The sequence below is a fragment of the Suillus plorans genome (genome assembly GCF_016647745.1).
Source record: "Suillus plorans strain S12 chromosome Unknown HD556scaffold_3, whole genome shotgun sequence".
NCBI lineage: Eukaryota > Fungi > Basidiomycota > Agaricomycetes > Boletales > Suillaceae > Suillus > Suillus plorans.
Window position 1 is genome coordinate 765,062 of NW_024537387.1, and position 26,578 is coordinate 791,639.

The 26,578-nt window shown below is 49.6% G+C and overlaps 10 protein-coding genes across 10 annotated transcripts; 6 read left to right on the forward strand and 4 right to left on the reverse strand.

Annotated features, from left to right (window-relative positions):
• Positions 1–69: 69 nt before the first annotated feature.
• HD556DRAFT_1327636 (uncharacterized protein) lies at positions 70–5,692 on the reverse strand. Its single transcript, XM_041301576.1, has 6 exons — positions 4,819–5,692; positions 4,531–4,765; positions 3,989–4,477; positions 3,830–3,936; positions 1,695–3,777; positions 70–1,647 (listed from the first exon to the last, which is right to left on the reverse strand). Exons 1-6 carry the CDS (start codon positions 5,584–5,586, stop codon positions 380–382), a joined length of 4,950 nt encoding a protein of 1,649 aa, XP_041166584.1. The 5' UTR covers positions 5,587–5,692; the 3' UTR covers positions 70–379.
• Positions 5,693–7,371: 1,679 nt separating this feature from the next.
• HD556DRAFT_1327644 (uncharacterized protein) lies at positions 7,372–9,015 on the forward strand (the record flags this gene model as incomplete). The annotated part of the gene is made up of 8 exons (XM_041301577.1): positions 7,372–7,512; positions 7,564–7,730; positions 7,784–7,819; positions 7,870–8,137; positions 8,191–8,313; positions 8,369–8,455; positions 8,503–8,694; positions 8,745–9,015. The coding sequence occupies 7 exons, from the start codon at positions 7,372–7,374 to the stop codon at positions 8,578–8,580; spliced, it is 900 nt and encodes a 299-aa protein (XP_041166585.1). The 3' UTR covers positions 8,581–8,694; positions 8,745–9,015.
• Positions 9,016–9,083: 68 nt separating this feature from the next.
• On the forward strand, positions 9,084–10,796 carry HD556DRAFT_1327649 (uncharacterized protein). The gene is made up of 3 exons (XM_041301578.1): positions 9,084–10,164; positions 10,218–10,292; positions 10,345–10,796. The coding sequence occupies exons 1-3, from the start codon at positions 9,220–9,222 to the stop codon at positions 10,465–10,467; spliced, it is 1,143 nt and encodes a 380-aa protein (XP_041166586.1). The 5' UTR covers positions 9,084–9,219; the 3' UTR covers positions 10,468–10,796.
• Positions 10,797–10,802: 6 nt separating this feature from the next.
• HD556DRAFT_1327654 (uncharacterized protein) lies at positions 10,803–13,749 on the forward strand. The gene is made up of 6 exons (XM_041301579.1): positions 10,803–11,103; positions 11,165–11,295; positions 11,352–11,412; positions 11,472–11,583; positions 11,639–12,653; positions 12,706–13,749. Exons 1-6 carry the CDS (start codon positions 10,911–10,913, stop codon positions 13,513–13,515), a joined length of 2,322 nt encoding a protein of 773 aa, XP_041166587.1. The 5' UTR covers positions 10,803–10,910; the 3' UTR covers positions 13,516–13,749.
• A 643-nt stretch (positions 13,750–14,392) lies between these two features.
• Positions 14,393–15,815, forward strand: HD556DRAFT_495754 (uncharacterized protein). Its single transcript, XM_041310782.1, has 2 exons — positions 14,393–15,575; positions 15,706–15,815. The coding sequence occupies exon 1, from the start codon at positions 14,562–14,564 to the stop codon at positions 15,336–15,338; it is 777 nt and encodes a 258-aa protein (XP_041166588.1). The 5' UTR covers positions 14,393–14,561; the 3' UTR covers positions 15,339–15,575; positions 15,706–15,815.
• Positions 15,816–16,433: 618 nt separating this feature from the next.
• HD556DRAFT_1429101 (uncharacterized protein) lies at positions 16,434–19,121 on the reverse strand (the record flags this gene model as incomplete). The annotated part of the gene is made up of 12 exons (XM_041304782.1): positions 16,434–16,497; positions 16,770–16,965; positions 17,033–17,177; positions 17,238–17,442; positions 17,499–17,605; positions 17,658–17,748; positions 17,800–17,980; positions 18,035–18,088; positions 18,149–18,266; positions 18,331–18,703; positions 18,757–18,909; positions 18,976–19,121. 12 exons carry the CDS (start codon positions 19,119–19,121, stop codon positions 16,434–16,436), a joined length of 1,833 nt encoding a protein of 610 aa, XP_041166589.1.
• A 572-nt stretch (positions 19,122–19,693) lies between these two features.
• Positions 19,694–21,324, forward strand: HD556DRAFT_1226087 (uncharacterized protein; the record flags this gene model as incomplete). The annotated part of the gene is made up of 2 exons (XM_041297058.1): positions 19,694–20,759; positions 20,810–21,324. The coding sequence occupies 2 exons, from the start codon at positions 19,694–19,696 to the stop codon at positions 21,322–21,324; spliced, it is 1,581 nt and encodes a 526-aa protein (XP_041166590.1).
• A 296-nt stretch (positions 21,325–21,620) lies between these two features.
• HD556DRAFT_1478207 (uncharacterized protein) lies at positions 21,621–24,915 on the forward strand (the record flags this gene model as incomplete). The annotated part of the gene is made up of 13 exons (XM_041308561.1): positions 21,621–21,675; positions 21,726–22,217; positions 22,317–22,583; positions 22,637–22,739; positions 22,790–22,860; positions 22,912–23,040; positions 23,099–23,347; positions 23,395–23,491; positions 23,544–23,686; positions 23,738–23,988; positions 24,040–24,135; positions 24,191–24,460; positions 24,513–24,915. Coding segments are annotated over 13 exons (2,532 nt in total), but the record flags the coding sequence as incomplete, so codon positions are not given.
• On the reverse strand, positions 24,390–25,761 carry HD556DRAFT_1478277 (S-adenosyl-L-methionine-dependent methyltransferase; the record flags this gene model as incomplete). The annotated part of the gene is made up of 5 exons (XM_041308562.1): positions 24,390–24,916; positions 24,970–25,036; positions 25,093–25,544; positions 25,592–25,657; positions 25,715–25,761. The coding sequence occupies 5 exons, from the start codon at positions 25,759–25,761 to the stop codon at positions 24,832–24,834; spliced, it is 717 nt and encodes a 238-aa protein (XP_041166592.1). The 3' UTR covers positions 24,390–24,831.
• An 89-nt stretch (positions 25,762–25,850) lies between these two features.
• HD556DRAFT_497085 (uncharacterized protein) lies at positions 25,851–26,522 on the reverse strand. The gene is made up of 3 exons (XM_041310787.1): positions 26,307–26,522; positions 26,065–26,251; positions 25,851–25,904 (listed from the first exon to the last, which is right to left on the reverse strand). The coding sequence occupies exons 1-2, from the start codon at positions 26,471–26,473 to the stop codon at positions 26,101–26,103; spliced, it is 318 nt and encodes a 105-aa protein (XP_041166593.1). The 5' UTR covers positions 26,474–26,522; the 3' UTR covers positions 25,851–25,904; positions 26,065–26,100.
• Positions 26,523–26,578: the final 56 nt, after the last annotated feature.

Here is a 26,578-nt window from a genome sequence, read left to right on the forward strand (position 1 = left end):
AGTTGCGCAGAAACTTTGATCAGACTCAGACAAGGCTCCTACTAATGCGAGCCAAATGCGAGCACCAAGTTCCGTGGGCCGAATATTGCATCCGCTGACTCGAATTCCTTTGCACAATGTTTACCAGTAAAAAGCAATTTAAGAAACACCTGAAACTACCGTAACAATCTCTTCAGGGTCCCAGATATAACGATGCAGAAGATAATTTGATATGACCAAGTCCATGAAAAATGTAGGTATGAAAAGTGATAAACTAGGCAAAAGGCATTTTATGGTCGTAAACTTCGTAAAAAAGGCGCGGTTGAATTAACTGTCATTGCACGCCTGACCGAGAAGGAGAGATGCCTAAATGAGAATTGTAGAAGTGAGAGACCGCAGATCAATTTTTCGGGTTGTCGCGGGCATCGACGGGGCGCGGTCCAGCGGGCGATCCTTGACCAGCCGAGCTGTTCCGGGACGAACTGTGGCCAGTGCGCTGACCCTGCGCGAGCGAGCCGGGAGGACGAAGATCTTCCATATTAGCTGGAGAATACCGTGCGTCGAACGCCGAACCGCCTGTCATCTGCATGCCCATACTTCCTATGCCTCCCATACCACCACCTCCCATACCACCACCTGCCATGCCACCGCCTCCCATCCCCATCCCCATACCTCCGCCCATATGATTCATGCCCAAGGGGTTGCCCATCATCGGCATGCCCATCATCGACATCCGAGGATCGTAGCCCATCCCACCGCCGGTCATCATGGGGTTCATGGGCGTGGGGTGCATGCCATCGCCGACATGTGACCCGGCAGAGGAATATGCCATCATAGCTTGCTGGTAAGCAGCTTGCGCTGCCTGCTGTGCAAAGAACTGCGGATTGCTAAATCCTGGCATCATACCCGGATAACCCATATATCCACCGGTCATCATGGGGTTGGTGCCGTTCATCATGGGGTTGGCACCAACCATCATCGGGTTCCCACCAGTCATCATTGGGTTCAGGCCCATCATCATAGGATTGGCCATCATTGGGTTGGCCATCATGTTCGGGTACTGCTGACCACCTCCGTACATGCCCTGCATCTCCAGTTGATTGCGTTGGAAGTCGTCAATCTTGCGTTGCCGCTCTTCAGCCATCCTTTTTTCGCGCTCACGCTCCGTCAAAGCAGCACCAACGCCACCTTCGCGTTTACGCTCGCGTTCATGAGCAGTGATCGCACCCAAGAGACCCGTCTGAGGTGGTGGTGGTTTATTAGGAACGTTGATAAGTGAAGCACCAGTTTCCCGCGCAAGCTCTTCTTGTCTCTTGGCAGATCGGTCCTGCTTGTCCTGCATCCCAGCAGATAGCAGACCGTGAGGAGTGAAAGCTTTCGTCATGGATTGAGAAGCAGGTTCCAACTGGATGAAAGGGTCTCGTTGGTGTGAAGGAGTTTCAGGTTGAGGATGAGAACCGGGCGTGCGACCAGGATCAAGAACCTGTGTCCAAATGTTTTGACGAGCGGCACCGTGTTGGTTAAAGTCCGCTTGTGGACGAAGGACTTGGGAAGTATATTCAGACTGTGGACGCAGGTGAGGGGCATCATCTGGTGTTCGCATGTGCTGATCGGAAGCGAGTCGCCGAGGTGGTGGCATGGCGTTCATATAGTCATCCGACACACCGCCTGCAGATCATCAGCTCAGAACATTCAACAAAGAAAGGTATGCTGACCTTGTGTCAGCGGCCTCGGAACAGGCGGCAGATTACGAGGATGTCGTAACTGCGCGTAAGGATTCGCGTCCGTTGCTTGTTCTCCAGGTGTCACAGCACGCCCTGCACTACCGGGACGCAGAGGTCTAACAGCCGGAACCGGTACTGGCGGGACAGGAGCCGGCTTCTTGCTCTCCAAAGTCGAAGGGGATTCCTCATCAGAATCAGCATCTTCGTCGTCCTCTTCTTCCTCTTCCTCCTCTTCCTCCTCACTGCTCTCATTCCATCCAGAGACCCTGTTCCCGGGTTTGACACGCTTCCCGTTCGCTCTCCCAGGCTTGTGAAGCACTGCCTGATGCTGTGCCTGTGCACGCGCCTTTCGTTGTGCAGCCTGCTTTGACGGAGCAAATGACGACCTGTACTGCGTGACGCCCTCCGAGCTCTCAGATGCAGCACTACCTTCGACGGTAGGCTCTGACGACACGTCTTGTTCTATCGGCGGCGGCTGGGATGTAGTTGCAGGCGGGGGTGCGACATCAGATGTACCATCAAGGAAAGACAACGCAGCAAGCGCATCTACATTAACTTCGTCGCCGCTGTTCTGCTTTTGGATGATCTTCTGTTGCGAATCCGTCATGGCCTGGACGTGAACGTACTCTAAAGAAGGTGAGGAAACTGAGGTGATGGCATCCACATTTGGGCCTCGGCTAGAAATAGGTTGTACACGTGCACCGGACGGCTTACGGCCGAGAGAAGGGCGCGAGCCAATCATGCTGTGTTCGCTAATATTAGCTTCCGTCCTTCCCAGCTCTGAAAATGACATCGGCGTTTCCCGACGCTGCAATGGGTTGTCAGATACTGAGCTCTCTTCGGAATTTGAGGCTTCAGAAATGGTGGTTGGGACGCGTCGCGGCGGGTTTTGGGGCTTTTCGTCGAGTTGTTGCATGAAGAACAGAGCGTCTGAAAAGATACTCTGACTGTCTTGTACTAGGGGCTGTGCGGGGGCAACAGGAACTGTTGCTACAGAAACAGGCGCCCGCGATGTTGAGTTTGATAACTTGGCTTTGGGAGGCAAGGGCGGTGAGCCTGTATTATGCTGCGTTATAAATGGGTGAGGCGGAGACAGTGCTCGAGGCGGTAGCTGTAGAACATCTTGTACATCTTGAATAGAAGGTAACTCTTTATCCTTCCCTTTGGGAGAGTAAGGCGATGTGAGACATGAAAGGGGCGAGCCAGGAGGGGGAGTTCTCGAAGCTGGTGATCTGATGGGCACAGGTGCAACAAGGGAGGACAACAACATTCCTGGCGAAGTAGGTCTACCATTTCCTGAACTAGGACTTGTCGAGCTCGTAGAAAATGTAGGTGACCCAGGAGACTCAGGCGTAAGAGGAAGTTTGAACCCGCCAACATCTACACTCGCAACTGTTGATGGCTCTGTGCTCCTCGTTTGTGCAGTCTCCAAGCTCGATGTAAACTTTGAGTCGGAACGCAAGGTAGGAGGAGGGCTTCCAGTCGGTGGGAGACCTGTGATTGACCCAGGTATGTTCTCTAAGACAGGGTTCAACGAAGTAAGCATCTGCGACTGGCTGTGCTCGGACATGGAACGTGACATAAAGTCCTGATGCCCGTTGCTCATCGACCGTCCCACCGAATCTGGCTTCCCACTTGACATCGACGAGCTGCTTATCATCATCGACTCAGGCTCGTTGTGCTCATTCGACATCGAACGGCTTTGCGTACGAGGGAAATCCGGAAGCGTTTCACGCGTTGCGCTCCGTTCCGTGATGGGGGAGAGAGCGTGACCAACAGTGAGGTCTGGTGGCGAGCGCAAGTCGAAATTGATCGTGGGGAGCTGGGGGGCGTCAACAGGTTGACTATTCTGAGTTTGTGATCGGGGCTGAGTAACATCTTGTGACTGCTGTTGCTGTTGTAGGCGATTAGGATCAACACCTAGACCAATGGGTGGCAGGGGGGGCGGCGCAGATACGGCACGCAGTCCAGGCATACGTGAGTGGAGGATATTTAAAAGACGATTGCGAATAGCAGAGGTACGGTCGTCACGTGGGTCCATAGACTCTGCAACTTCACGATCAAGGAACAAGAGCTATCATCCAATAAATCAGTAGACTTTGTGCTGAGAAATAACTTGCACTTACGTCTCTCCCAGGATTGACTGGATAAGCAAACATCAACGAAACTGGATCACGAGGGTCCCAGGTGTACACTTTCGGACGTCCGTATAGCTCAAAGGCGTCATGAAGCGCTGAATAAATGGTGAGTCATCATGGTCTGCGCGACTGAAACAGTCTACTCACCAACAAGCCACTTGAGCATCTCGGATGCTTGTGTATTCCCTGCCTCAAGCTCAGGCATAATAAGCAACCACCCCTCCCTTCGTTTCATCGTGCCCGCCGTTTCCTCGTCACCAATTAGACCCTCGAGTTTCATGAGCGTGCTGCGGTTGATCAACTCTGGGCGCTCTGGGTACACTGCAAACGCCTGTGAAACCTCCCTGAGTGTAAGAAGGGGGTGCTTCTTGTCCCTTGGCCTAGGAGATGCATAAAGTGCAAGCAAAGGCTTCATTGGTAGAGGTTCAGGGGAGTGATCGCGCGAGAAGAGATTCGACATGCGTTTCTTGGTAGGTGTGGTGCCAGCGGTAGTAGACGGGGCTCCAGGTTCGGTGTACAAAGTTTGCGACCCAGATATGACCATCCACATGCGTTTCCAGTCTGTTTGCCCAGCAACACGTATGAGCACCCACCCTTCCATGCGGCCACGGACGAGTGTTGTACGGGTATCTTTGCCTGAGAAATATGACGTCAGTGTCGAACATACTCCTAGTAGTGAGACAACTGACCTTCAAGCAATGTTATGCGTATCAAATGAGCAGTATACATTTCTTCGAGACGAGACTTTTCCCAAGCAGATAATCGTAGAGCTGTTGCCCATGATTCCAATGCCGATGCTGACGGACAGCTGAATAAAAGCAAATTAGAGCCTGCCGTGTTGAGAGTGAAGACGTTCATATATGTCTTCCGCGGTTGATCTTGACCCTCGGCGGGGCCAGTCACTGAACCTAGTACATGAACAAACTACAGCCAGCGTCATCACCACTAGCATAGCAAGGACAGTGGAATGCACTCACGGCGTCTGTGATATTTACATACGTAGGAGGCACCTCAAGGCCCTTCTTGCTTGCTTCTTCGATCTCCTTCATGTCCCATATGCTCAACGTTGTGCCGCTAAGTTGTGCCCAGATGTCGAACCATCCATCATCTTTGGGACGTTGGCCATCCGGCTGGCGCTGTACGCGTTTTACTAGTGGGCCGCTGAAGTAGACTTTTCGGGCATGCGCGACCGTGAGCTGAACAATGGAGCGTATTTCAGGATGAAGAGGGGGAACAGCTGAAGAATCTCTGCGGGCTGCTAAAGCCGTGTCAGACTCTTGGTCATCCTGCTTCTCTGGCGAGGAGCGCATTGGACCCATTGTTTGAGCGCGCTGTTGATTGTTTTGTGGTGCGAAGTCGCGGTCTTGCGCGCCGGTGCTTGGGCGTCGGTTAGATTGCTGCTGGTGGTCTGTATTCGCGTCACTTGAATGCTGCAACTGTTTGCGAAAAGAAAAGAAAGACGAAGTGCGAAGGTGTGACATTGTATTAGCGACTGATTGTTGTTGAGCAGGTCTCGAGACCGACTGGTCCTCCTGTTGAGTTGTTAATGTTACTGTTCCAGCGTTAGGGTTGTTGTTGTCGCCTGGAGGAGTTGTTGCAGGTTGTCGTGCGTGAAACTCGTGTAGATCGGTTCCTCTGCCTGGACTAGCTTGTCTGAGCTGTTGTAGTTCGGCGGGAGAAATAAAGCCACGATGACGGTTATCCCATTGAGGACTACTTGAGCCTGAGCTCATAGATAGTGCCATAAACCGACAAAGTACACTCCCTGGAATACAGGTCGATCTCAAAAAGTTACAATAGACGCCAACCCACGAATTATTATAAACCTTCTCTGATTCGAACAAAAATACATGGGGAAACCGGCTTGCTTTGGTTGGGAAGGCGCATCGCTTCATAAGTGCACGTGCTCTGAGCATAGCCTCGAAAACCACAACGTTTCTCAAAACATACGTGACCGACCTAATCGTGACGACGACACGGGGTGATAATCGTCTGCACCAGGCACATGAACTCGATCAAATCGTCAATATCAAGTTGGCAAGTCTATCTTCTATACCACAGTGAAAAGAAGGACCTCTAATTTCCAGAAAGACACAGACTTTGTAACCAACCATTTGGTCTCCATCGTCTAGGGTCCCATCCCATGTGACTGCCTGTAACCGTAACCGAACAACGTCCAAGAACTGACTTACTTACTCCAATAGTGCAAGAGCTTGCTTCTCCCGAGGACATGTCCGTGAGGGGCTAAAGTATAAATGAATGTCACATTCATATCTCGATGACGAGAGGAGACGTACTTTCGTCATGAGCACACGATGATAACCGATATGACCGATATGGTGCTTCGACGGCGACCTGCAAAGAGTTATCAATGATGATTGGGCTCGTGAATCGTCGAATGACTCAGTTCCGTTTCATTTAAGTTGATTAAAGAACGATGGCACGACGTTTACCCATAGTTGAAAACTGCGAACGTATTGGAATCTAGGAGAATGGTGCGACTCGAAGGTCTAGGAGGTCAATATTTAGGGACTGTGGTCCCTAAGGCCTAAAGACGCAGTGGAACGAACCAGCAGTATCATCGATGTTCTATGATATACATAGGCATGGCAGACGGTCGTAGTCTCATAGAAGTTCACTTGTGCGCTCCTATTCGCCTGCGAGCTGCGGCTCAGCTGCCCAGTCCGTGCAACAGGCTGTCACCGCCTGTGCCCATGGTCCGGCCATGCAGCATACAGCAGATAGATAAACACCACAGCGTCCTGCAAATTTGTCGAGATGACAGGAACAATGGAGACTTTGCTCTGCACTCAGCAGACTTGGTTCATTCCCTCGCTCTCTAGTAGTGCTACCTTCAGTATAGGCGCATGGCTTCAGTTCGACAGCATTGATTGGCCGGTGGAGGGAAATAGACAAGAGCTTTCTGTCGTTAGAGTGGGGTACATCACGCTTCCGGCACACTGGCAGCCATCCACTGCCAGACCATTATCCTCTCTTTATATTTTGTGTGAGCTGAACGACGGTCCGCATATGACTTGGAGAAGGGAATTGCAAATGCTGGAGTAGAATTTGGTTCTGCGACGGAACTGAGGAACACACGTGCCGTGCGAGGAAGGGGTATGATACAGCTCCCGCACGGGCCAAGCTGCTTGCATGGAGATTATTTTCTCTTGCTACCCTTGTCTCCGATGCTAAGCCTGCAAATGACTGTGGTTTTGCAGATTGCGAGTCCGATCAACGGCTGGAGTACGATATTGTCTGGATTGTGAGATTGATATAGTATGCGACGGAATTGATCTTTCCAAGTGCAGAAGTCAAATGCAGCATGCCCGCGCGGAAGAAGCGACCTAGTAGTGGTACTTGATAGAATGAGAGATCAAGTCCGCATATGATCGTGAGAGTAAATTTACTGAGGAGCGTATCTATAGATAAACTATGAATCATTAATCATTTATGAGCGCTCTGGCAAGCCATGGAGCGAGTATCCATCGAACGATAAGCTTCACCCCCAAAGCCACCACGTGCACATTATGGGTCACATCTGGTCAGCGTACATTCGCGAGACTTATCCTCCGTCAACAAAGTTTCACGCATCTGATGTCCCAGACATGTCTGGAAAGGTTGTTCTCGTCACCGGTGCTAATTCAGGGATAGGCAAAGAGACCGCCAGAGTCTGTCTCCCATCACCGTATTTGCCTCATGCTGACGCTTTTCGTGGTTAGGTCCTTCTCACAAAAAATGCCAAGGTTCACGTTGCTTGTCGCGACAAGGCCAAGGGTGAAAACGCCATTCGCGACCTAAAAGAGAGCACCGGAAAAGAAGCGTGTTTCTTGCAACTCAACTTGGCAAACTTGAAGTCCATTAAGGCTTCTGGAGAAGAGTTTCTGCAGTACGCTTGCATTGCATTCGTTGAGCAGCGAGACGACTGACACTTCACTTTAGGAGAGAACCCGTACTGCACGTTCTATTCAACAACGCGCGAGTGTTGCCTGACTTGTCATCTCATCGTCCACCCACATGTCGCTCAGTGGGATAATGGCTCCTCCTATAGAGATGTTGACGGACGACGGTTACGACCTGCAATTTGGCACAAATGTCCTTGGTCACTTCTACTTCACGAAAATTGTGATGCCTGCACTTCTAGCGGGTGCCACGCAGTCTCCTGATGGAACTGCACGCATCGTGAACACAGCTTCTAACGCCCACTGGTTCGGTAGTCTAGACTACAACACGTTCAAGGACTCTCCCGCCAGGAAACAGAAGAGCGTCAAGAATCTTTATGGCCAAAGCAAAATGGTAAGTTTCGTCTCCATTGTATCAACTCCTTTGCTAAACTCCTGTGTGCAAAGGGCAACATTTTATTTGCAGCTGAGGTAGCTAAACGATATGGCAACCGAGGTATAGTCTCAACCCCTGGTGGTATCAAGACGGAGCTTGGCCGTTATCATGGCTCCTTTTCCAAAATGATATCCGTGTGTTATCACGTATCATTCAACCTTCCAGATGCTAATTGTTCGATATTTGCAGAGCATGATCTTCCATGATGTATCACTTGGCGCGCTCACGCAGTTATATGCTGGAACCACTGCAGAAGGAGCGAATCTTAACGGAAAGGTTAGCCTCTTCTCTCGTGAATGAACTCGAACTTATATCCTGGATAGTATCTTGTTCCATGGGCGCGCATTGGGAACACACACGCAGGACCCGCAGCAGGCTTCAGAGCTGTGGAACTGGCTTGAGGACCAAGTCAAGGACCTTTAGGCTCGATCGATTCTCAGGCTGAATATTTCACTACTATACGGTCGTATGATTGCCTTCCACGTTTTAACAAAAAACCTGTGGGTATATTTTATGTCAGTATCATTCATCATTTAGTTGTGGTTGATATTTATGCTGGATGTAGTCACTCGATCTTGAGTCGAGTGTTCCATTTCATGACGAATGAATTTCTCGCTCTCGAGGAAGAGTTCAATGCCAACTTGTTGGTGAAAAGGAGAAAGCTTTGGCGTATCGGTTAACGCTGGGCTTGTGGAGGTACTGTCCGTGATGTGTTCTTGCATGTGTTCCCCTTGCTGTATAATGTCTTATCTTTCTGGACTTCCAAACAAGGACTTGAAATTGATTCCTTTCTGGTGAAGGCCGCGACGATATACCCGACGTAATGAACGGAAATAAGTGTTGTTGCAAGCCTCGTGAGAATAAGCGCCAAGTCTGAATGTGCTTTCAATAAACTTGCTTGATCATCTATATTTGTTGTACTTAGTCTACGGTTGTTGATCGGCTTATTCGTAGTATTATGATTGGCTGTGCCATTGACGCTTGACCGACAAGTATAGCCTACATATTCATCTGCATATGCCAGGCGTCGAAGGAGGGCCATGGCTGACGCTCATCGAGACATTCAACCAGTGCATTACACCGCTGAATCGAAACAATGGCTTCCAGGTCCGAGTCAAGATAGAGCCGGAGAACACATGCCCAGCTTCATCCGTGTTGTATCATGGAACGTTGATTGTATGAGGCCAGAACCAGACCTTCGCCTAGACGCTGCTCTTTCCTATATCCAGCACCAGGTCTTCAAGTGCAGGACAAACCGCAGACGTCCTGAACCATGCTCGATCCTCCTCCAAGGCGTCCTAACCACTGCATTCAATACTATTCTCAATAACAAGTGGGTCCAGAATTTCTTCGTCGTCATTCCTTCAACCACAGACGCCTGGCCTAAGCTCGCAAAGTATGGCACAGTCACCCTCCTCTCTCGTTCTCTCCGCATCACAAAGTCAACTTCCGTTCATTTCAGCTGCTCTGAATCGCAGCACCACGCTATTTTCGTAGACGTCAAGCTCAGCGGTCTCCTGGACACAGCCCAGGCTCCCGCATCATCCGAGTCTGTTGTCACCTTGCGAATTGCTAACACCCACCTTGACCCATTACCCGACGGCGCCCCTATCAGGGAGAAACAACTCAAGCTCGTCGCTGATGCTTTGATGCAGGATGGGCTGTTTGGAGGAGTCGTTGGAGGTGACTTTAACGCTGTTTCGCTCAACGACTCCGAGCTAGTTGAATCTGTTGGCTTGTGGGATGCATGGAGCGGCGACGATGAAGGAGGCTTCACTTGGGGGTATCAACCTCCTTCTCCGCTTACACCAGGAAGACTAGACAAGCTGGTCTATACGCCTCGTCCAGGCTTCTTTGTAGATACACCAAAGAAGATAGCTGTTGGGAAGAAATACGGGCAGCTGACGCGGAGAAGGTGGATCAGCGACCATTATGCCCTGCTGACCAAGGTGCAATGCGTATATTTCGCATCCGATGCTTCAGATGTAAGCCCAGTATTCTCGGCGCTGGCATGTCCTAGTTCTCATGAGACGTTCAGCATGATCAATCGGACCACGGGCACATTCAACAGGGACTGAGAGAGCAAAGGAATATCGAAACATGCTCGCTTGACGTAAGTTCACACTTCTCTTATCCTAGCTTGCTTCTGACTGTTCCGTAACTAGCACCCACTCGTGTCTCATTCACCACCACGTAGTAAATACATCATTCCACTTCATCCTGGTACCAATTCTCGGTCCAGACGGAAGCCCTGGAAAAGCTTACTGCGCATGAAGTCATCAAGGTAAGGTATACAATTATTTTGCGGAATTCGCGATCATTGACAGATGTAGTCCGAGTGTAGAACAACATTCTGACGGGACCAGGACTCATTGAAAGGAAGGAGCAGGCATCCAATTTTAAGTACTAGTTCGTGCCCCCTGCCCTCCTACAATTCATCCGTACTAAATTGCTCATGAATCTCCAGACCTGCACAGGGTCACTTACATCACGCATATGCACTGCTTTCTAGCTGGACCTCACACGACTAACAAATTTACTGTAGAATATTCTGTATGCTAGCACACTGTCTTGGATTTGTCTTAACATCATGATGTTTTATGCCTCTTGATTCAAAGTCCGATGATCATCTCTCACCAGCATAACCGATGTGGGACCGCAAGCTCGAGCGAGCAAGGAGTAAAGTCTCCATTTAATTGTAGTACTACTTCGCTACCTCCAGCGCATCTCCATGTCAAGCCTCACCACCTCCCCACGGCCCGCAGAACGGCAAGACATCCACAAATCATGCGGAACGTTGGAGACACTCGTAAACATGCTTACTGACTACTGCGAAGCTGCAGGGGCTATCGTCGCACTACAGAGGAAGCTCTCAAAAACCCTCAAAGAAGCTGCTGCCCTCAAAACAACCAATGAGATCGCAGGTAAGTTTACCTTCCAAAGTTCAACCCAAATCCAAGTCTCACGAAACGACGCGGTACACAGGCAACGCCTTGAACATTAGCGCAAGCATATTCGACGTTCTTTCCGATGTCGATGCTAAGTTTGCAAAGATAGCTGATACGGAATGTCGCAGTATCAGTTTAGAGGTGAAAAAATGGTTCAAAAAGCTCGCGGTACATATTACGTTCCTCACTCCACCCTCCCCTCGCTCACTCACCGACGACTGAAGAAAGAAGAGAAAACCCATGACGAACGTATGGATGATTCAAACGCTCGTATAAAGCAAGCTGGTACGTCACATTATGTTGTTGTTCGTTCTAGCTTGCGTTGTCTCAACGGTTCCTGTAAGGTCAGGCATACGAGAAGAAGGCTAAGAAGAGCGCACGCGATGTTGGGGAAGAACACGCTCGTTATGTCAATCTGCTCAGTACGCTTGGTCCTGATATGTCTCAGGAGAAATAGTAAGTTGTACGTATGCCTATTGCAGTACTTTTGGTTTGACTGTGCATTCGACAGTAATCATGCGTTACTCGTGACGCAACAGCACACATCGACTACGTATAGCATAGCAGCCTGCCTCTCGAGGGTCGCAGATGCAGAATGGGCGCGGTCATGTGAAAGCATCCGTCGATTCTCCCCGTCTATTGGTCCACTTGGTGAATGGCGAGCTCTCTGCGAGGGCGCATGGACAGGTCCCTTACCCGATGACCTACCAGACATATTACCTGCGCCTGCTCGAGCTCCACTTCCAACCCGGGGTGTAACGGAATGGGGTCAAAACATCCCGCCTGGAAAACACGAGTACCAAACTTCGTTTCCCCTTCCTTCACAAGCCAATCCCGCCGACCTCGAACGTCCTCACCCGCCATTCAGCTCCAACGAGCAGAACCAGAACCAGGGCTCCATCAACTCGATAACGACTCTCAGCGCGTTCCCCTTCCCTCCGACACATTTCCCCATCCCTCTAGCTGCCAACGAAGCAGAGCTGCAGCACCAGAGAACGCAAATGCAGAGTCTACAAGTTCCCCGACCAAATCAACCAGCTCAACAACGTGTCCTATTATCGGAATCTCCACAGCCGATCGAGAGTACGCTTTCTGATAAGCATGTGCTCGTTGATTTCAAGTTGTATTCTGCGTCTCAGGGACAGACTACGCCATCCTCTTTACAGCATAGGTACTCTGATAATCACCTCGAAGAGAAAATGGCGCAGGGAATAGTTGAACCGCGGATGTTGACTGGTAGCGAGAAGAAGGTCCCGGGACAGACGCAGTCCCGGTCCTGCGAGGAAGTGAAACTTGATCGACTATCCCTGATTGCACGAGCGACTTCAAGCGAGAAAGCACTCAACAGCAAGCAACTAGAGCATACTCCTCCTTCAGAGCGCGAGTTCGGTGCTTCAGTGGAAAGCCGCAGCGCATTCAAAAGGGGCCGGAGTATCGATGCTGCGAAGAAGACGCCTGAGCGCACTAATAGTTCTACGAGCAATGTGAGTATTGTTGCTGCTTTGCTCAATCGTTACAGTCGTACGGTGAATAGATTTAATTCTTTGATGTGCCGGGCTGATTTTTGTTTGCATTGAGATCGAGCCTCTGTCTCTGACGCCGAAAGATGTACCGCGCTTGCCGATGAGCGTTTCAGATCTCGCTTCTAGATATGAGCCTATAGATGAGACCCCTCGACGTTCGCCAACCGATAGACAAGTGGTCGATGAGAACCCTCCTGCTTCCCAAGTCACCCGTGACGGCCCTCAAGGCGAAGAAGATATTCGAAAGCGGAGACAACGTATCGAACAGCTCGTAGAACTAGAGCTCAAGGAGAAAGAATGCGAGCTTCGACAGCGCGAACGAGAACTCAACCAGAAAACGCGCGATCTCGAGCGCGATCGAATGCATTTTCTTGATGCACGGGGCGACCTTATCAGTGCTAGTGACACGCCCAGAGTGCCTCACGCGACACCATTCCAGCACAAACGCGGCTCACAGAGCACTTCACACCTTGTCCTTCCACTGAACTCGACTTCACCGCAGCGGAAATCTCAATCTCCGTCAAGCTCACAGCCGTCTTCTCCTCTACCTGCGAAAGACCACGCGCCATTTTGCGGTTGTGATACGTGTTCCGTCATTAAATACAAAACACCAGATGTTTCACCCTCACCTCGCGACCTACGTCCTCCGGAGCCTCCTATTATTTCATGCCCTGAGAAGCCCAGGGGCTGGATACGGAGACTGAGCATGCCTGCTGTCGGTGCAGCACTCTCGTTGGATGCGAAGAACGCAAGTGCTACGAGTCTGAAGTCTGGCTTGTCGTCTGCGGTTGATAATGGGAGACGGAGGAAGCGTAGTTTTGATCAGGGGATCAGTAACCGGAGCGTTGGGATGGTACGGAGGTAGTGTGATCAATGTGCTTAGATTATTTCTTTTTTTGCTTCTAGATACAGGTTTTGTCTTACTCTGCGGTTGATGGATCCTCTGTCGCAGCTTACTTACGACCCATGCATACATGATCTTATTAATACTAGTACTGTGAACTGATCCCCATTATTAAATAATTAAATATTTCTGAAGTTCCTATTACTTAATATTGGCCTTCAAGCTTACCTTATACGTAGTCAAATCGTTTACTGTTATCAATCTGTGATCGTGTCGTCGAAGCTAGCTAGTGTCCACTGTCAACTACTTTTTCCTTGCGAGCTATTCGATGCACGCTTCTGAATATCTTCCTCGTCGATAGGGATGTCACGGCTGCCAGTGACACGAAACACAAGGGAGTACTTGATTGACTGTATGTTAAATGTTTGTCAACGGTGGACGTCGATAGGCTGAGATACCAATAAGAAGGCTTGGGCATGGGGTGCCGTATATTTGTATCATTATATGGCGCCCGATATACAGACCGTACAACTGGACGAAGACGGTTCATCTCAATATTTGATGGGTTACATGGATATTGATTTCGCGCACCTGATATGCCGCTAAGACAACACCTAATAGGCTCTATGGCTATCGAGAATCTTGGACCTGTCCATGGACGATAACCCTGAGCTTAAGTGAAGGCTGGCCCATATTGCGACCTTTGCTTTGTACTACTACCACTGGCAAACATCAAACCTTGATGGCTAGAACACCAGTGTATTGTTTTGGGCACGATCTGTCAAACCACTTTTATGCGTTGATATTCGTGAGCATGCTCGTCCAATGACTGCCGTGCATAGCTACTCTCCTGGTGCTCAAAGAGGCTTGCAGTACGCTTTCTATACTCACTTTGAAAGAACATGACAAGTGGATGAATACTTTGCATCATATTGCCGTTCCTATTCCATATGTCCGAGCTGCAAGACTAGAACCGCCTCCTAGAGGTTATTGACTCAAAAGCTACAGGTATCAAGATTATTAGCTACAAGGATAGCAGTATCACAAATTCGTCAGACGTAAAGTAAATGATGAACAATATCACGAAGTGGGGGATCTGTGTACGAGTGCCTGCACTTCACTTCTTCTTCTTCTTCTTCCCTCCCTTGCTGTTAGTTGCTTTCATTGCCGGGGCACTTGTCTTCGATTTCTTAACATCCTCCTCCTCTTTGTCCTCTTCGGGAGCATTACCCTCTCCATCCCCTGTCGGAACGGCCGGCTCTCCAGGAGTAGCGACGGGTTCTGCAGGGGGGTTTTCTTCTCCAGCTTTCTCTTCAGTCGTCGCTGTATCAGTAGGAGGTGGTACTGTCTCGTCTGTGGTTGGTACTACAGCGTTCGCCACATTGGTCGGTGCCTCAGCTGGTGCAGGAGTCTCTTCCGTTGCCTGTACTGGAGCAGCGGGCGGATCAGCGTCGCCCGCATTGAAAAGAGCGCGAGGGAGTGGAAGCGGGGATGCATCGGGATTCAGTGAGGGCATCAAACTCTTCTTGTCATCACCGACGAGGTTACTGATTGACCCTGAAAGAGAGCTGAGGTTTCCAAGAGAAGAAATGTGTTCAGCTGGAAGTAAGGGTGAACCAGGTTTTGGCGAGGACTTGGAACTTTTCCTGCCATCAGCGCTGAGGAGATTACCAAATCCTGCGAGAGTAGAACCGATGCCTCCAAAAGTGGATCCAGCTGGCATAGACCAGCTTGATCTCACCCCCAATCCGGTGGTGGCCTTTAAACTCGAGCCCCATCCGGTGCTACCAGAAGAACCCCAAGTAGGGGAACTAACTGGCTCTGTCTGTTCAGCGGACTGCTGACCCCACGGCTCATCGAGGCTCCAACCACCATCGCCATTGGTGTCATTCGCTGATGCAGATGGTGCTTCCGACGAGAGATTGAGCTCGAGTGTGGGCACAGAAATGTCAATACCCAGAACGTTGGATTGTGTCTCTGTGACACTGAGAGCCGTCTCCGTGTGCTGCTCGGTAACCACGACTTCTGAAATCTCTGTGTGCTGCTCGGCAACCACGACTTCTGAAACTTCCGCAATCGCGGCGAGATCCCGGGAAGCTTCCGTAGAGATAAGCTCAGTAGGAACTGTATCTGCCGGCGTGGTAGACGACGGCGGACCTTCCATCCGTGTCTCTTGCGTAATCTCAACCGAGAGCTCTCTCGTTGTCTCCTGATGCACTTCAGAGACGATAGTGGTAGACATCGAGTGGTGGGCTTCTCCGAGTGCAGGTGTAGATGGCTCTGAAAGCTTGACCTCTGCAGTCTTTGGCGTCGCTTTGTGAGACAGCGGAGGGGGAGCTTCGATCTTTGGCGTTGTTGGCTCGAGAGATTTGGAGGTCTGAACCAGCGGCGAGGCTCCAGGCGTGTTCGCCTTGGAAGCAGAGCCCCAGACAGCTGTAAGGGCTTCTGCTAGCTGGCCTGGACTCTTGCCCACGGTGGTGTCAGCCGGATCAATCGGGGAAGGAGGTACGGTGGTCTTGGGGGTCTTATTTTTCCCCTTGCCTTTGTCTTTAGCAGGAGGTTGAGCCTCCCGTCCGCGGGTTTCGACAGTGACCGGAGGTGCAGGCTGGGCGACAGCTGGAGGGGAAAGCTGGGAAGTGGCTAGGAGCGTTTGCTGGGAAGAAGCTGTATGGACATGCTGAGAAACAGCCGAGACAGAAACTTTCGAAGCAGTCGAAATCCTGCGGTCTCGCTCAACAGCGCTCCCAACTACTGTGGAGACCCTGGATGCGGTAGACACTGTCCGTTGTCGCTCGACCTCCCGGGTGCTTTGTTCAGCCGTGACTTGAGATGTTGACGTCGTGTTGCTTCTCACCCCACGCTCAGTGGCCGCTGGGGTCGGAGGCGAGGGAGTGGACACCTTGGAAGCGGATGACTGAGTTGAGACTACACTCGTCCGGCTACGCTCTTGGACTTCTATGAATGTGGCCTCCACTCGTGAGGCTCCCAGAGGAGTCCTGGTACCTGAAGCGAGTGATTCGCGAGAGGCAGCGACAGAATGAGAGCGTGACGGCGCAACGGAATGAGAGCGTGACGGCGCAACGGATCCAGCACGCGATGGGGTGTAGTCATCCTCTGAGATGTCCGGTTCGTCTTCGTCAGCACGGTGGCCGCTCTCGCTATACACGATAGACGCAGGTCCACTATAGACGAAATTAGAGATGTCACTGGTTTCATGCAGATTTTCACATACTACTTGATCGTTCCCTAAGATTTTTACAACCAACTTAGCACACGTAAGAAAAAATACATGGAAATCACTCACGTTGTCATTCCACTTTATGCGCGCTTTGAACTCGGTGAGACCAAAGTGAATCTCGACGCTAAACACGATCGTCCAGTATGTTTTGCCATTCTTGCCTTGTTTAGGCTCTGCACTTCCGCTGAGGAGCGACAGGTCTGCGCGGACTACACACAATGTCGAATAGTCCTCTGTCAATGAAAGGATGGAAGGTCATGGATCAGCGCGGCATTCGGACTCATGTTCAGGGATACCCACCTGCATGGCGTAGAATCCACTGCGGAATCGTGTCACCACCTCTATAGCACCATATCTCTACCTCAAACACAGAAAGAGTAGACAGATTGGTAAGTTCCGTGCAATACTTCCGCGAGAACACCGTAGATTCCTTAACCTTCACGCACTGCAAATGTGCACATTCGTTAAGTCAACCCACGTTCCAGTGAAATCACTGCAAACATACTCGAGCAAGAATACAGTCAAACGCATCGGGCAGAAGCCGAGGACCAGATGGAAGTTCGCAAAGTCGATCTTTCCGAGACTGGTGCTCCGGATCGTTGGGATCGTACTCACGCAGGTACTCCACCCCATACATGAATTTCGACATCCGGGCCGAGACATGATGATCGCAGTAGAAGCCAAGTGCACCATCAGCCACAGCTTTTGAACTAAATCGTACAATATTAGAGAGATGAAATACTGAAATGATCATTTAGCCTCTTACGTCTGGCTGTCCGGTCTGCTCACAGTGATCTTCAGTGGAGCGAGGCGTTCCTGTAATTGACTAAAGAGCCACGGGCTGGCCGCAAATCCTCCCACCAACCAGACGGACTATGAAAAGGCGATCATTAAGGCCTCATGTTGAGTGTGAAGAGTAACATACTTTGATCATCCCTTGCGATGCGTCAACCTGGGCTTTGATCGACGTGATCGCCGCCTGGACAGAAGGCTCGAAGAACTCTGCCACTTGCGCACTATCAAGCGTTATTTTTGGAAGCATAATGAATGTTTGTTCGCCTACTTACCCATCAAGTTTCAACTGGCCTCCGCGGATGCCAACTGAAAGATCTTTGTCAAGTGGAGATCCGAATGGAACGAATTGTAAATCCTTTTTGTCTCGGAATAGCCGTTTAGTGGTCTCATCGAAGCGTTTGGTGATGTGGTCAATCGAATCGGAAGTGCCGTACTTCGAACCTTTGAGCTTCTCTACACGCAGGATGAGATGATGCCTTGTGTATGATGCAACTAAAGATAGCTCACCTTCCAAAAACTCCCTTGCCCTTCGGCTGACGAAGACAGATCCAGCAAATATACCTTCGGAAGCAAATGATCAGATACGAAAATAGACAAGAGGACGCGTCAGCATATTCTCACAATCGGGAGGTGCCACCTCTTCGATTACCAGGGGATTGGTCCCTCGGACTGCATAGGAACTGATATCAAGCGTGCCGCCGCCCGCATCAGCTACAAGGAATCCGTGCCTAGACGGATTCTAGGGGACACGTCAGACGAGAAGTTCATGTGTGGGATATGTTCGGAATACATACAGAAAGGACATCGGCAGCAAGACCGCTCTGGACACACGCATGAAGACTAGCTTCTCCTTCCGTGACGAAACGGATTCGCGCTCGGCCTTCATCCATATCAGGAATCAAACCCCCATACACAGCAGCGCGTCGCATCTTCGTCTGCTGAGCACCTTCCCAGCCGTTGGGATGGCTCAGCACGAACTCGATGCTGGATTCGACATGATGCCATAGGGTCTGGCCGTTAGCATGTGTGTCTATGATAAAAATCTTCGTGCAGCGAAAGAGATAGGCAAGGAAATCTCCAAAAACATCAACGGAAGTTTTATGTCGTGGCAGCGGACTCAGACGCATCCCATTCATTTTCAATTTCATACTCTTCGGCCGGAGGCGAAGCTTGAAGCTGGTAAGCAGCAGTGTCAAAATTTGATCGTACGGGAAGGAATGTACACATACAGTTCCGTTTTGATCCATTCCTCGTCCTCAGCCTGGCTTATTATGGAAGCATTGTCTGCCTCAGCGCCAGCAGCCATGACTCTGCCATGCTTATCGTAATACATGACAGAGGGAATCTTGGAATTGCCAGCCACATGTTCTTGACCAGGGAAACTGAACAGGACAAGGGCGGACGCGTTTTCCGTCAGAGGGTACGCGCCATTGGAACGAGATGCTCACCGAGTAACGCCGTGGATTTTTGGGACTTCGCCTGGTTCGAGTAGGGCATATGATACACCACTGAAAGTGGTTCCGACGTCAAGAGCGATGATTAGTGCACGCGAGGAGCCGCCATAGGGCTTTCGCGTGTCAGAAGTTGGCTTCATGCCGGGTGTAGATAATGTCGAGAAAGTCGGATTGTTGATAGATATGAGCTTATGAGGCCATATATGTACTATGTGCTAAGTCGGGGCGGGTGACTCGAATAAAGGCAGTCCACACGAGGCTACGATGAAAATGATCGCAGCGTGTCAGCAGTGCATGCTGCACTGACAAGGGCTAGAATGAGAATCAAATGAAGTGAATCAGCAAGAAGATAATTGGAGTTTACCACGAGGATGATCACGTACATCCTTCTGCCATTGGCTTTCCACGAACAAAAACGCAACTGCCTCGAGGCTTAAGAAGAACCTCGTGTTGCGCTGGAAATAGGGCTTGGGAACCTTGCTTGTACTGGCCGCCCAGAGATTGCCCGAGGAGGGAATCCTTGTCAGGGATCTGGTTGGAACCAGCTGGCACTTGCAGCAGAGCCTGGCACTTGTCAGTGATTATATCTAACCTCATATGATTTCCCATAAAATTTCGCTAACGCATAGATCATATAACTGAGCCAGTGATTAGGCCTTAGGCCTAAAACAACACGCTGAAACGGTGTTTGGTTGTCCGACGTTCAGCCGCCATGCTCCCTATCGCTAACTTGAATCTCAAAGACCTGTACCAATCAACCTTCGAATTCTTTACCTCGCTTAGTCCTTCCTTTTCTTTCAGTGCTTTCAGCGCTGAAAACTCTGTCTCCGACTTATCCTTTCCGTTGACGCCGACAGACTCGACACCGAGACCGAAAAACCTGTCTGCAGACGAAGAGTCCACTTCATTACGTGACAGATTGGATGCTGCCGAACGTACTGACTCTCACAATTCGTCCTTTTGTAATCCCTCGGTTGGCGCCTCTGTTGCAGCCTCTACTCTTTATTCAATGCGCCGCGAAAACGATGCTATAAAAAACGAACTATCCAAAACAAAAGCAGAAGTCGCTCGCTGGGAGGAGAGGTATAAAACCCTCGAGAAGACCCTCAAAGAAACGAGAGACCTTTTGAAGGTCAGAGACCAGGAAATCCAGGTGCTTAAGGAGCGCGAAAGGCACTCACCCGAGCATCATTTCCGTTCCACTCACTTCGGTCGTCGACGAAGCTGTGATCCCGCACATCAGCGGTCAGACTCATCTCAGTCTCGACAGATCCGACTGAGCGCTGACTGGTCAGACATCCGTGACGATACCTTATCACAGGCCAACGGCAATCATCGCCGCAATGGTAGCGACCCTTACCCAGACAACATGTCTACCGTGTCCGAAGAAGAGAGAGCCCAGTCTCGCAGCTTAGAGACCTTCTTGAACAAGATTGATTTGTGGTCTGGAGCGCAGGTCATACAAGCTGTACAAGATCTCAACTCTGAAATTCTTCAGTTTGCAGCATCTGCCACAGAACTTTGCACGTTCTCGAAGCAGCGCCCTAACTCAGCAAAGGTTACGCAAGCTTCCTCCGAAGTTGCCACGAGGTTGGGTGCTGCCCTGAGTCGCTTATTGGCAACTCGGGATCACTCCCAAGATCCTATGCTTGTTCAACTAGCTCTCCAGGGTTGCATCTCGTACTGCATATCTAGAGCACTATCGTCATTTTGCATCGGTTACCAGTCCAAGGCCAACATCACCCTGACCCAGATCTATACCCATATGTTCCACTCAGGTGGGTTCCTAAAACACTTCGTTGCTCGTGATTTGCTCATATCACCTCAGAACCTCAACCAACCTCGTCACGATGGAGAGCGCTGACTCATAAACACATTCATGAGCTCCACCCCGAACTTAATGAATATGCAATCAATGAGATGACGGAAACGATCTTTCGTTGGTCGCTAGACATTTTTCTCATCTCTGGTAGCACCAATCCCCAGCCCAATCCGGCTTCGCGCGAGAACTTCCGTGCATGCTTCGGGGCCCAAGTCAAACGGATCTCGAAGGCCGCTTGCAGGCTAGCGCAAGTGACGAGGGAGGAGATTATGTCGGCGAACTTCGAGGTTATCGCTGCGGATAGTGGTCAGCTGTTTGACGGGCAGGAGATGATGGATGCGTTTGAAGACTATGGATCATCGGATGGCGTTGTTCTGTGTACAACGGAACTAGGCTTACGTTGCTCGGCAAGAAAAGCTACGAGCGACGCGCCAGCTTCGGAAGAAAGCATAGATCGGCGTATACTGTTGCGACCCAAGGTGGTTCTTGAATCTGTTGTAGAAGTTATCGATCCGCGATGATGTCTCTTTTCTTGTTAACAATTTCTGCTGCATCTATGTACTTTACATAATCCCCTCATCCATCCATACCACCCATTGCTGTTGTACTTTCTTTGTACTTATATGTACTTACTTTCATGGACGTTACTATGGTACTTATGTCGTATTAGTAGATCACTTGGATATTGTTTATCCGTATTTGATCCTAAAGGTGCTACTCAACAAGCGCAAACACCCATCAAATTACCTTCCTATTCAGTATGACATGTGACACCTCAAAAATTACTCCAAATCTAATGCATCGGCCAGGGGGTCAGAGACGGCATGGCATCAGCCTGCCCAAGTCTTTACTTGAACAAATCAATACCTCAGGTGAGCTCATACAGAATTCATCTCTGAGCCAGTCGTGACGATGCATGCAGAGCAGAGCTCTCATCGACACAAAAGTGGTCGTTCCCATGCATCACGCAAGGATGCGCGAAAGCAAGAGCGAACGGATCGTAAAAAGAGAAAGGCGGATCACTTTATACATAGCCCTTACTCAGCCAAACGGAAGACGGAAGAAGAACACGTCAATTCACCGCAGAGAAAGCGCGTGAAGACGTCACAAGAGTCAGTTTCTCGACCACCTGCCTCAAAGTCTCACAATGCGGCTGCCACCAAGGTACTGCCGCGTCCTATGCCTGAGGAACCGCATACCACCACCGAGTCTGTGCCGAAGCAAAAATTCAAAACCACTGCGCTAGAGAGACTCGTAAATAAATCGGTTGCTAAATCCCATAAAGTTGCATCTACGGGCCCTCGAAGTCGCGAAGAAGAGGAAGAAGATGCGTATATCGCGTACCTTGAATCAAAGCTGGGGTATGCTGGAGGTGATTCACGTCGTAAGGATGATGACATGGATGGACTAGGAGGTATGTTTCATCGCATCTTTTACCAGTGCATGTGTCTCACAGTTTTTCTGTAGATCTATTTGACTTTACGGAGAAAATCATGACTGAGATGCCAGTAAGTCTACTTTGCAGCTATGCGTTGCGTGGTGTTTGAGTCCACGCAGGACTCAGATTTGGATGACGAAGTGGAGGATGAAGATCAATCAACATCTGCGGAAGACCATAGTGACGGATCTTGGGAAGATGAGGAGTGGGGTGGCCTTGACGAGCTCAGCAAGAACGACGGAACTGAAGCTGGGGAAAATGATGATTCGGTGGACGATGATGACCATGAGGTGACAGAGACGAAAGAAGGCGAACCTTCCGACATTCAACCTAAGGTTACTGGTCAGTTTTCCTCCATGTATAATTTTTGGGCTGGATTCCACCTTGCTTCACAGGACGCTATATCCCGCCGGGATTGAGGAAACAAGATAATAGCGATACAAATGAAACAGAGGAACAACTCAAACTCACTCGTCAGCTGAAAGGTCTGATAAACAGGTAACTTCTTATTGTATTGTCGTGGTCTATACTGATTTATCTCGCCTTAGAATGTCTGAACAAAACATTGCAACCATCCTAGATAGCATAGAAGACGTGTATCGCAATCACCGCCGGCATGGTTTGTGCTTATTTTATCTGCACTGAACGTGGCACATATTTTCCCCTTCAGATGTCACCTCAACCCTCACGAACCTCATCATTGATGGCATATCATCCCATTCTACTCTTCTGGACTCGTATGTGGTTCTCCACGCCGCGTTTATATCTAGCCTACATAAATTGATCGGCACTGCATTTGGTATGTGTCTTGTGAAATGACCTTCTACCACCTTAGCTGATGCATGTCATGTACTCAGCGGCATATTTTGTTCAGAATACAGTGTCCTCGTATGAACAACACCTCACTTCGGTGGAGGAAAAGTTAGCCGCGTCAACGGAAATCCCTGAAGACCTAGGAAAAGAGTGCTCCAACCTCATCGTGCTTTTGTCAGAGCTGTACAATTTTCAAGTCATTTCGTGCATTCTCGTCTATGATATCATTCGCGGCCTTCTGGATAAAGACCTATCTGAGTTCCGGGTAGAACTCCTGCTGAAACTTCTTCGAAGTAAATCTGATAGTATCTATCCTCACCGCATCTTAACCCTGTGCTAGGTTCCGGCCAACAGCTACGACAAGATGATCCTATGGCATTGAAGGACATCATAACTTTAGCACAGTCTCGAGTCACCGGACAAGCCGATACCATGAGGTACTACCACATCTCATTATCTTTATTGCCGTCTTCTCACTGCGAAACACAGTTCACGCGCGCGGTTCATGATCGAGACCCTAAATAACCTGAAGAACAATAAAATCAAGAAGACAGCTGCAACACAGCATCAGGGGGGCGATGCTGTCGAGCGGATGAAGAAGTTCCTCTCAGGCTTGGGAAAAAAGAAGCACAGTAGGTCGTTCTTCCGTTGAGTGATTTAGGATGACGCTGAGGCGGATGCAGTTCTCGCTCACGAGCCGTTACGCGTAACATTGGAGGATCTCCATTTGGCAGAAAGCAAAGGAAAGTGGTGGCTCATTGGCGCTGCTTGGGCCGGAGATCCTCTGGCCGATCAATCGCGCGAAGTTCCCCAACATGGTGGGGAAACGGAGACAGGTGACGTCAGCACTACCGCGCTTCTAAAGCTTGCGAGGAAGCAGGGCATGAATACAGATATTCGTCGAAGTATTTTTGTGGTGCTCATGAGCAGTGATGTAGGTATCGACGCCGTATCCCTGCTATCAAATCTTATTTCCTGTTTGCAGGACTATCTGGACGCTTGCGAACGACTTGCGCAACTCGGCCTCACAGAAGTACAGCAACGCGAGATCGTCAGAGTAAACCTGCATTGCTGTGGAAATGTACGGGATTCTATAGGATTTTGCATCGCCATCATTCGCTGAACCAATTTTGCAGGAAAAATCTTATAACCCGTATTACACACTTGTCTGTCAGCACCTGTCTCAGCGTTCGCATTCGTACAAGATTACATTGCAGTTCTGTCTATGGGACTTTCTTCGGGACTTGGGCGAAAGTAGCGTTGGTGGGGCAGAGGTAATCAAGAGCCTGAAAGATAACGATGTAGGGTTTGATGTTAAATCCATGTCGCCTTCGCGAATGAAGAACGTCTCCAAAGCATACGCATGGTGGATAGCCAAAGATTGTTGTACGCTGACGATCTTCAAGGTGAGCCTGGGCACAGTTGACGCAAGGAGTTGCTGAAACGAGGATCTTACAGCCTGTAGACTTCACGATGCTCAAGCCACAGACACGCACTTTTTTGAAAGAGTTGTTCATACAACTGTTTATCGCTAGCCAGGTTTCATCACCGATGCTCAGCAACGACTCCAAAGACTATCCTTCCATGAGGAACCGTGGATCACTCGAAGAGATCTTCTTGAAGGCATCCAGGATCGAAAACCTGGGCCTTGGATTGGTATTCTTCATGTCTAATACATTCAAAGGAGAGGATGGGTTCTTGACTTGGGCTAGTTCAGTGGCAAAAGAGACGTTACAGACTGGGATGGACCATATCCCCAAAATCTAACAATGCTTAACTACGCAGATTTGGTGAATGCCACACTAGAACATGCACTCCCGGTGCTCCCGCCGAATGAAATAGTTGGATGTTCTATACGAGAACTTTTTGGGGAATATCAGCATCTAGTTTCGTTATGAAATGAGCGCCAACATACTGATACTGCAGGCCGGTTTCTTCGGTAATGAACTTCGATTCTAACTCGAAATCGGTAAAGTTACAAGCTGGGGTGATTGAAGGGCTCTCAGTTTTACAGCCAAGTGGCACGATGCATACGCACATGTAATTAGAAAATGCCCGCCTGGATTTAAGAGCTTCGCGATACGTATCGGATAACCTTCTACTGGGGTCCTTCCATTCTTGTCCTTCTCCATCAGGGCGATGGCATCGTATGTGCCTTTATCAAGGATAAGATCCCAAGCTCCATTCTGGTCAGCTTTCTGATCATCTGCGAGTAATGGTGGGTCCTCGTGCAGGAAATCGCACAATCTAAACGTAACTGCCGTAAGATTTCGAGAGTGCGCCACCGATTGAGCGAGCTGGACGGCTCCTTCACTATAATCAATTCCCAGGAGTCGATGCGCTGGATAGCAAGCTTTTCCACGTCCCTCCGCAAGCGCGAATAATAGTGCACCGTTCCCACTTCCAACTTCCAGGACTGACATATCAGGGCGTGAAGGGACATGTCGATTAACCCATTTGATCATTTCATTCATCGCCTTTTTGCCGAACCTAGGCGGCAGAAGTATAGATGCAATGGAAGCTATGTGAATACGCACCATATTTCACCCTCGTCACCGTTTTCACCGAAGTTCTCCAATTCTTCTTCGTAAACGTTATCCCAACTGATTATCGATGAGCGATGGGACCCACGAGTTTGCACAGAGGTTGAACACGCCTACTGTTCTTTCGTACCGAGCTTTGAAGGCTCGAGCTCTGATGTGTCCATGACGTTTTTAGGAGTGATCTTGAAACTGAAGTAAGTTGTTAACCAATCGTTGACAATCGTTACAGAATGAAAGGCGCTGCTTAGTAAGCCGGTCAACAGGACGAGGTGGTTGTCTCGATACTTGATAAATATGTGAAGAAATTCTAAGAAGCAGAATCAGACGGCAGGTAGTATAGTGGGCCAGGACCATTTAAAGGAGTGAGTGATGATATTCATTATGATGGATATATAGAGATAGAAATACAGAGTAGACTTGAGATATCTGAGTAATTCTCCCGGTTCAAGAGCTTGACAATGGCTTACCGGTATAGTGAGTAACCAACGTAAGAGAATTAAAAGTTATCTCGACTTTCCATCTGTCTTGTCTAACATGTCTTTGGCTTCGTTGATTTTACTTGCCAAGTATGGAGAGCCCCCACGGTCAGGGTGGTTTGCGAGCATAATGTGACGGTGGGCATCTTTCAACTTGTTTCGCAGTGTTACGCCGTCCCTGTAAAAGATATTGGCAATCAGACACTAGGTGATAGAGCGTGAAAAGTGCAAACTTTAGCCCAAGGATTGCAATAGCCTCCTTGCGGTCCATTTTCGCTTTAAAACCACCCTTGACCCACTGGTCTGCTGCCCGCTTTCCAATAATACCATTGCGTACAAGATGTCGACCAACGAGAGCAGCTGTGATAGCTCCAACACCGACAATTACAGGAGTTGCCATGAGATGAAAAGAAGAGAGCAAGGCGTGGCTGTGCTAAATTTGGTCACTGTCGCCTCACGGTTTTCTTGAATTTGACTCTCACACTGCCTCCAGGCTTCAATTGCT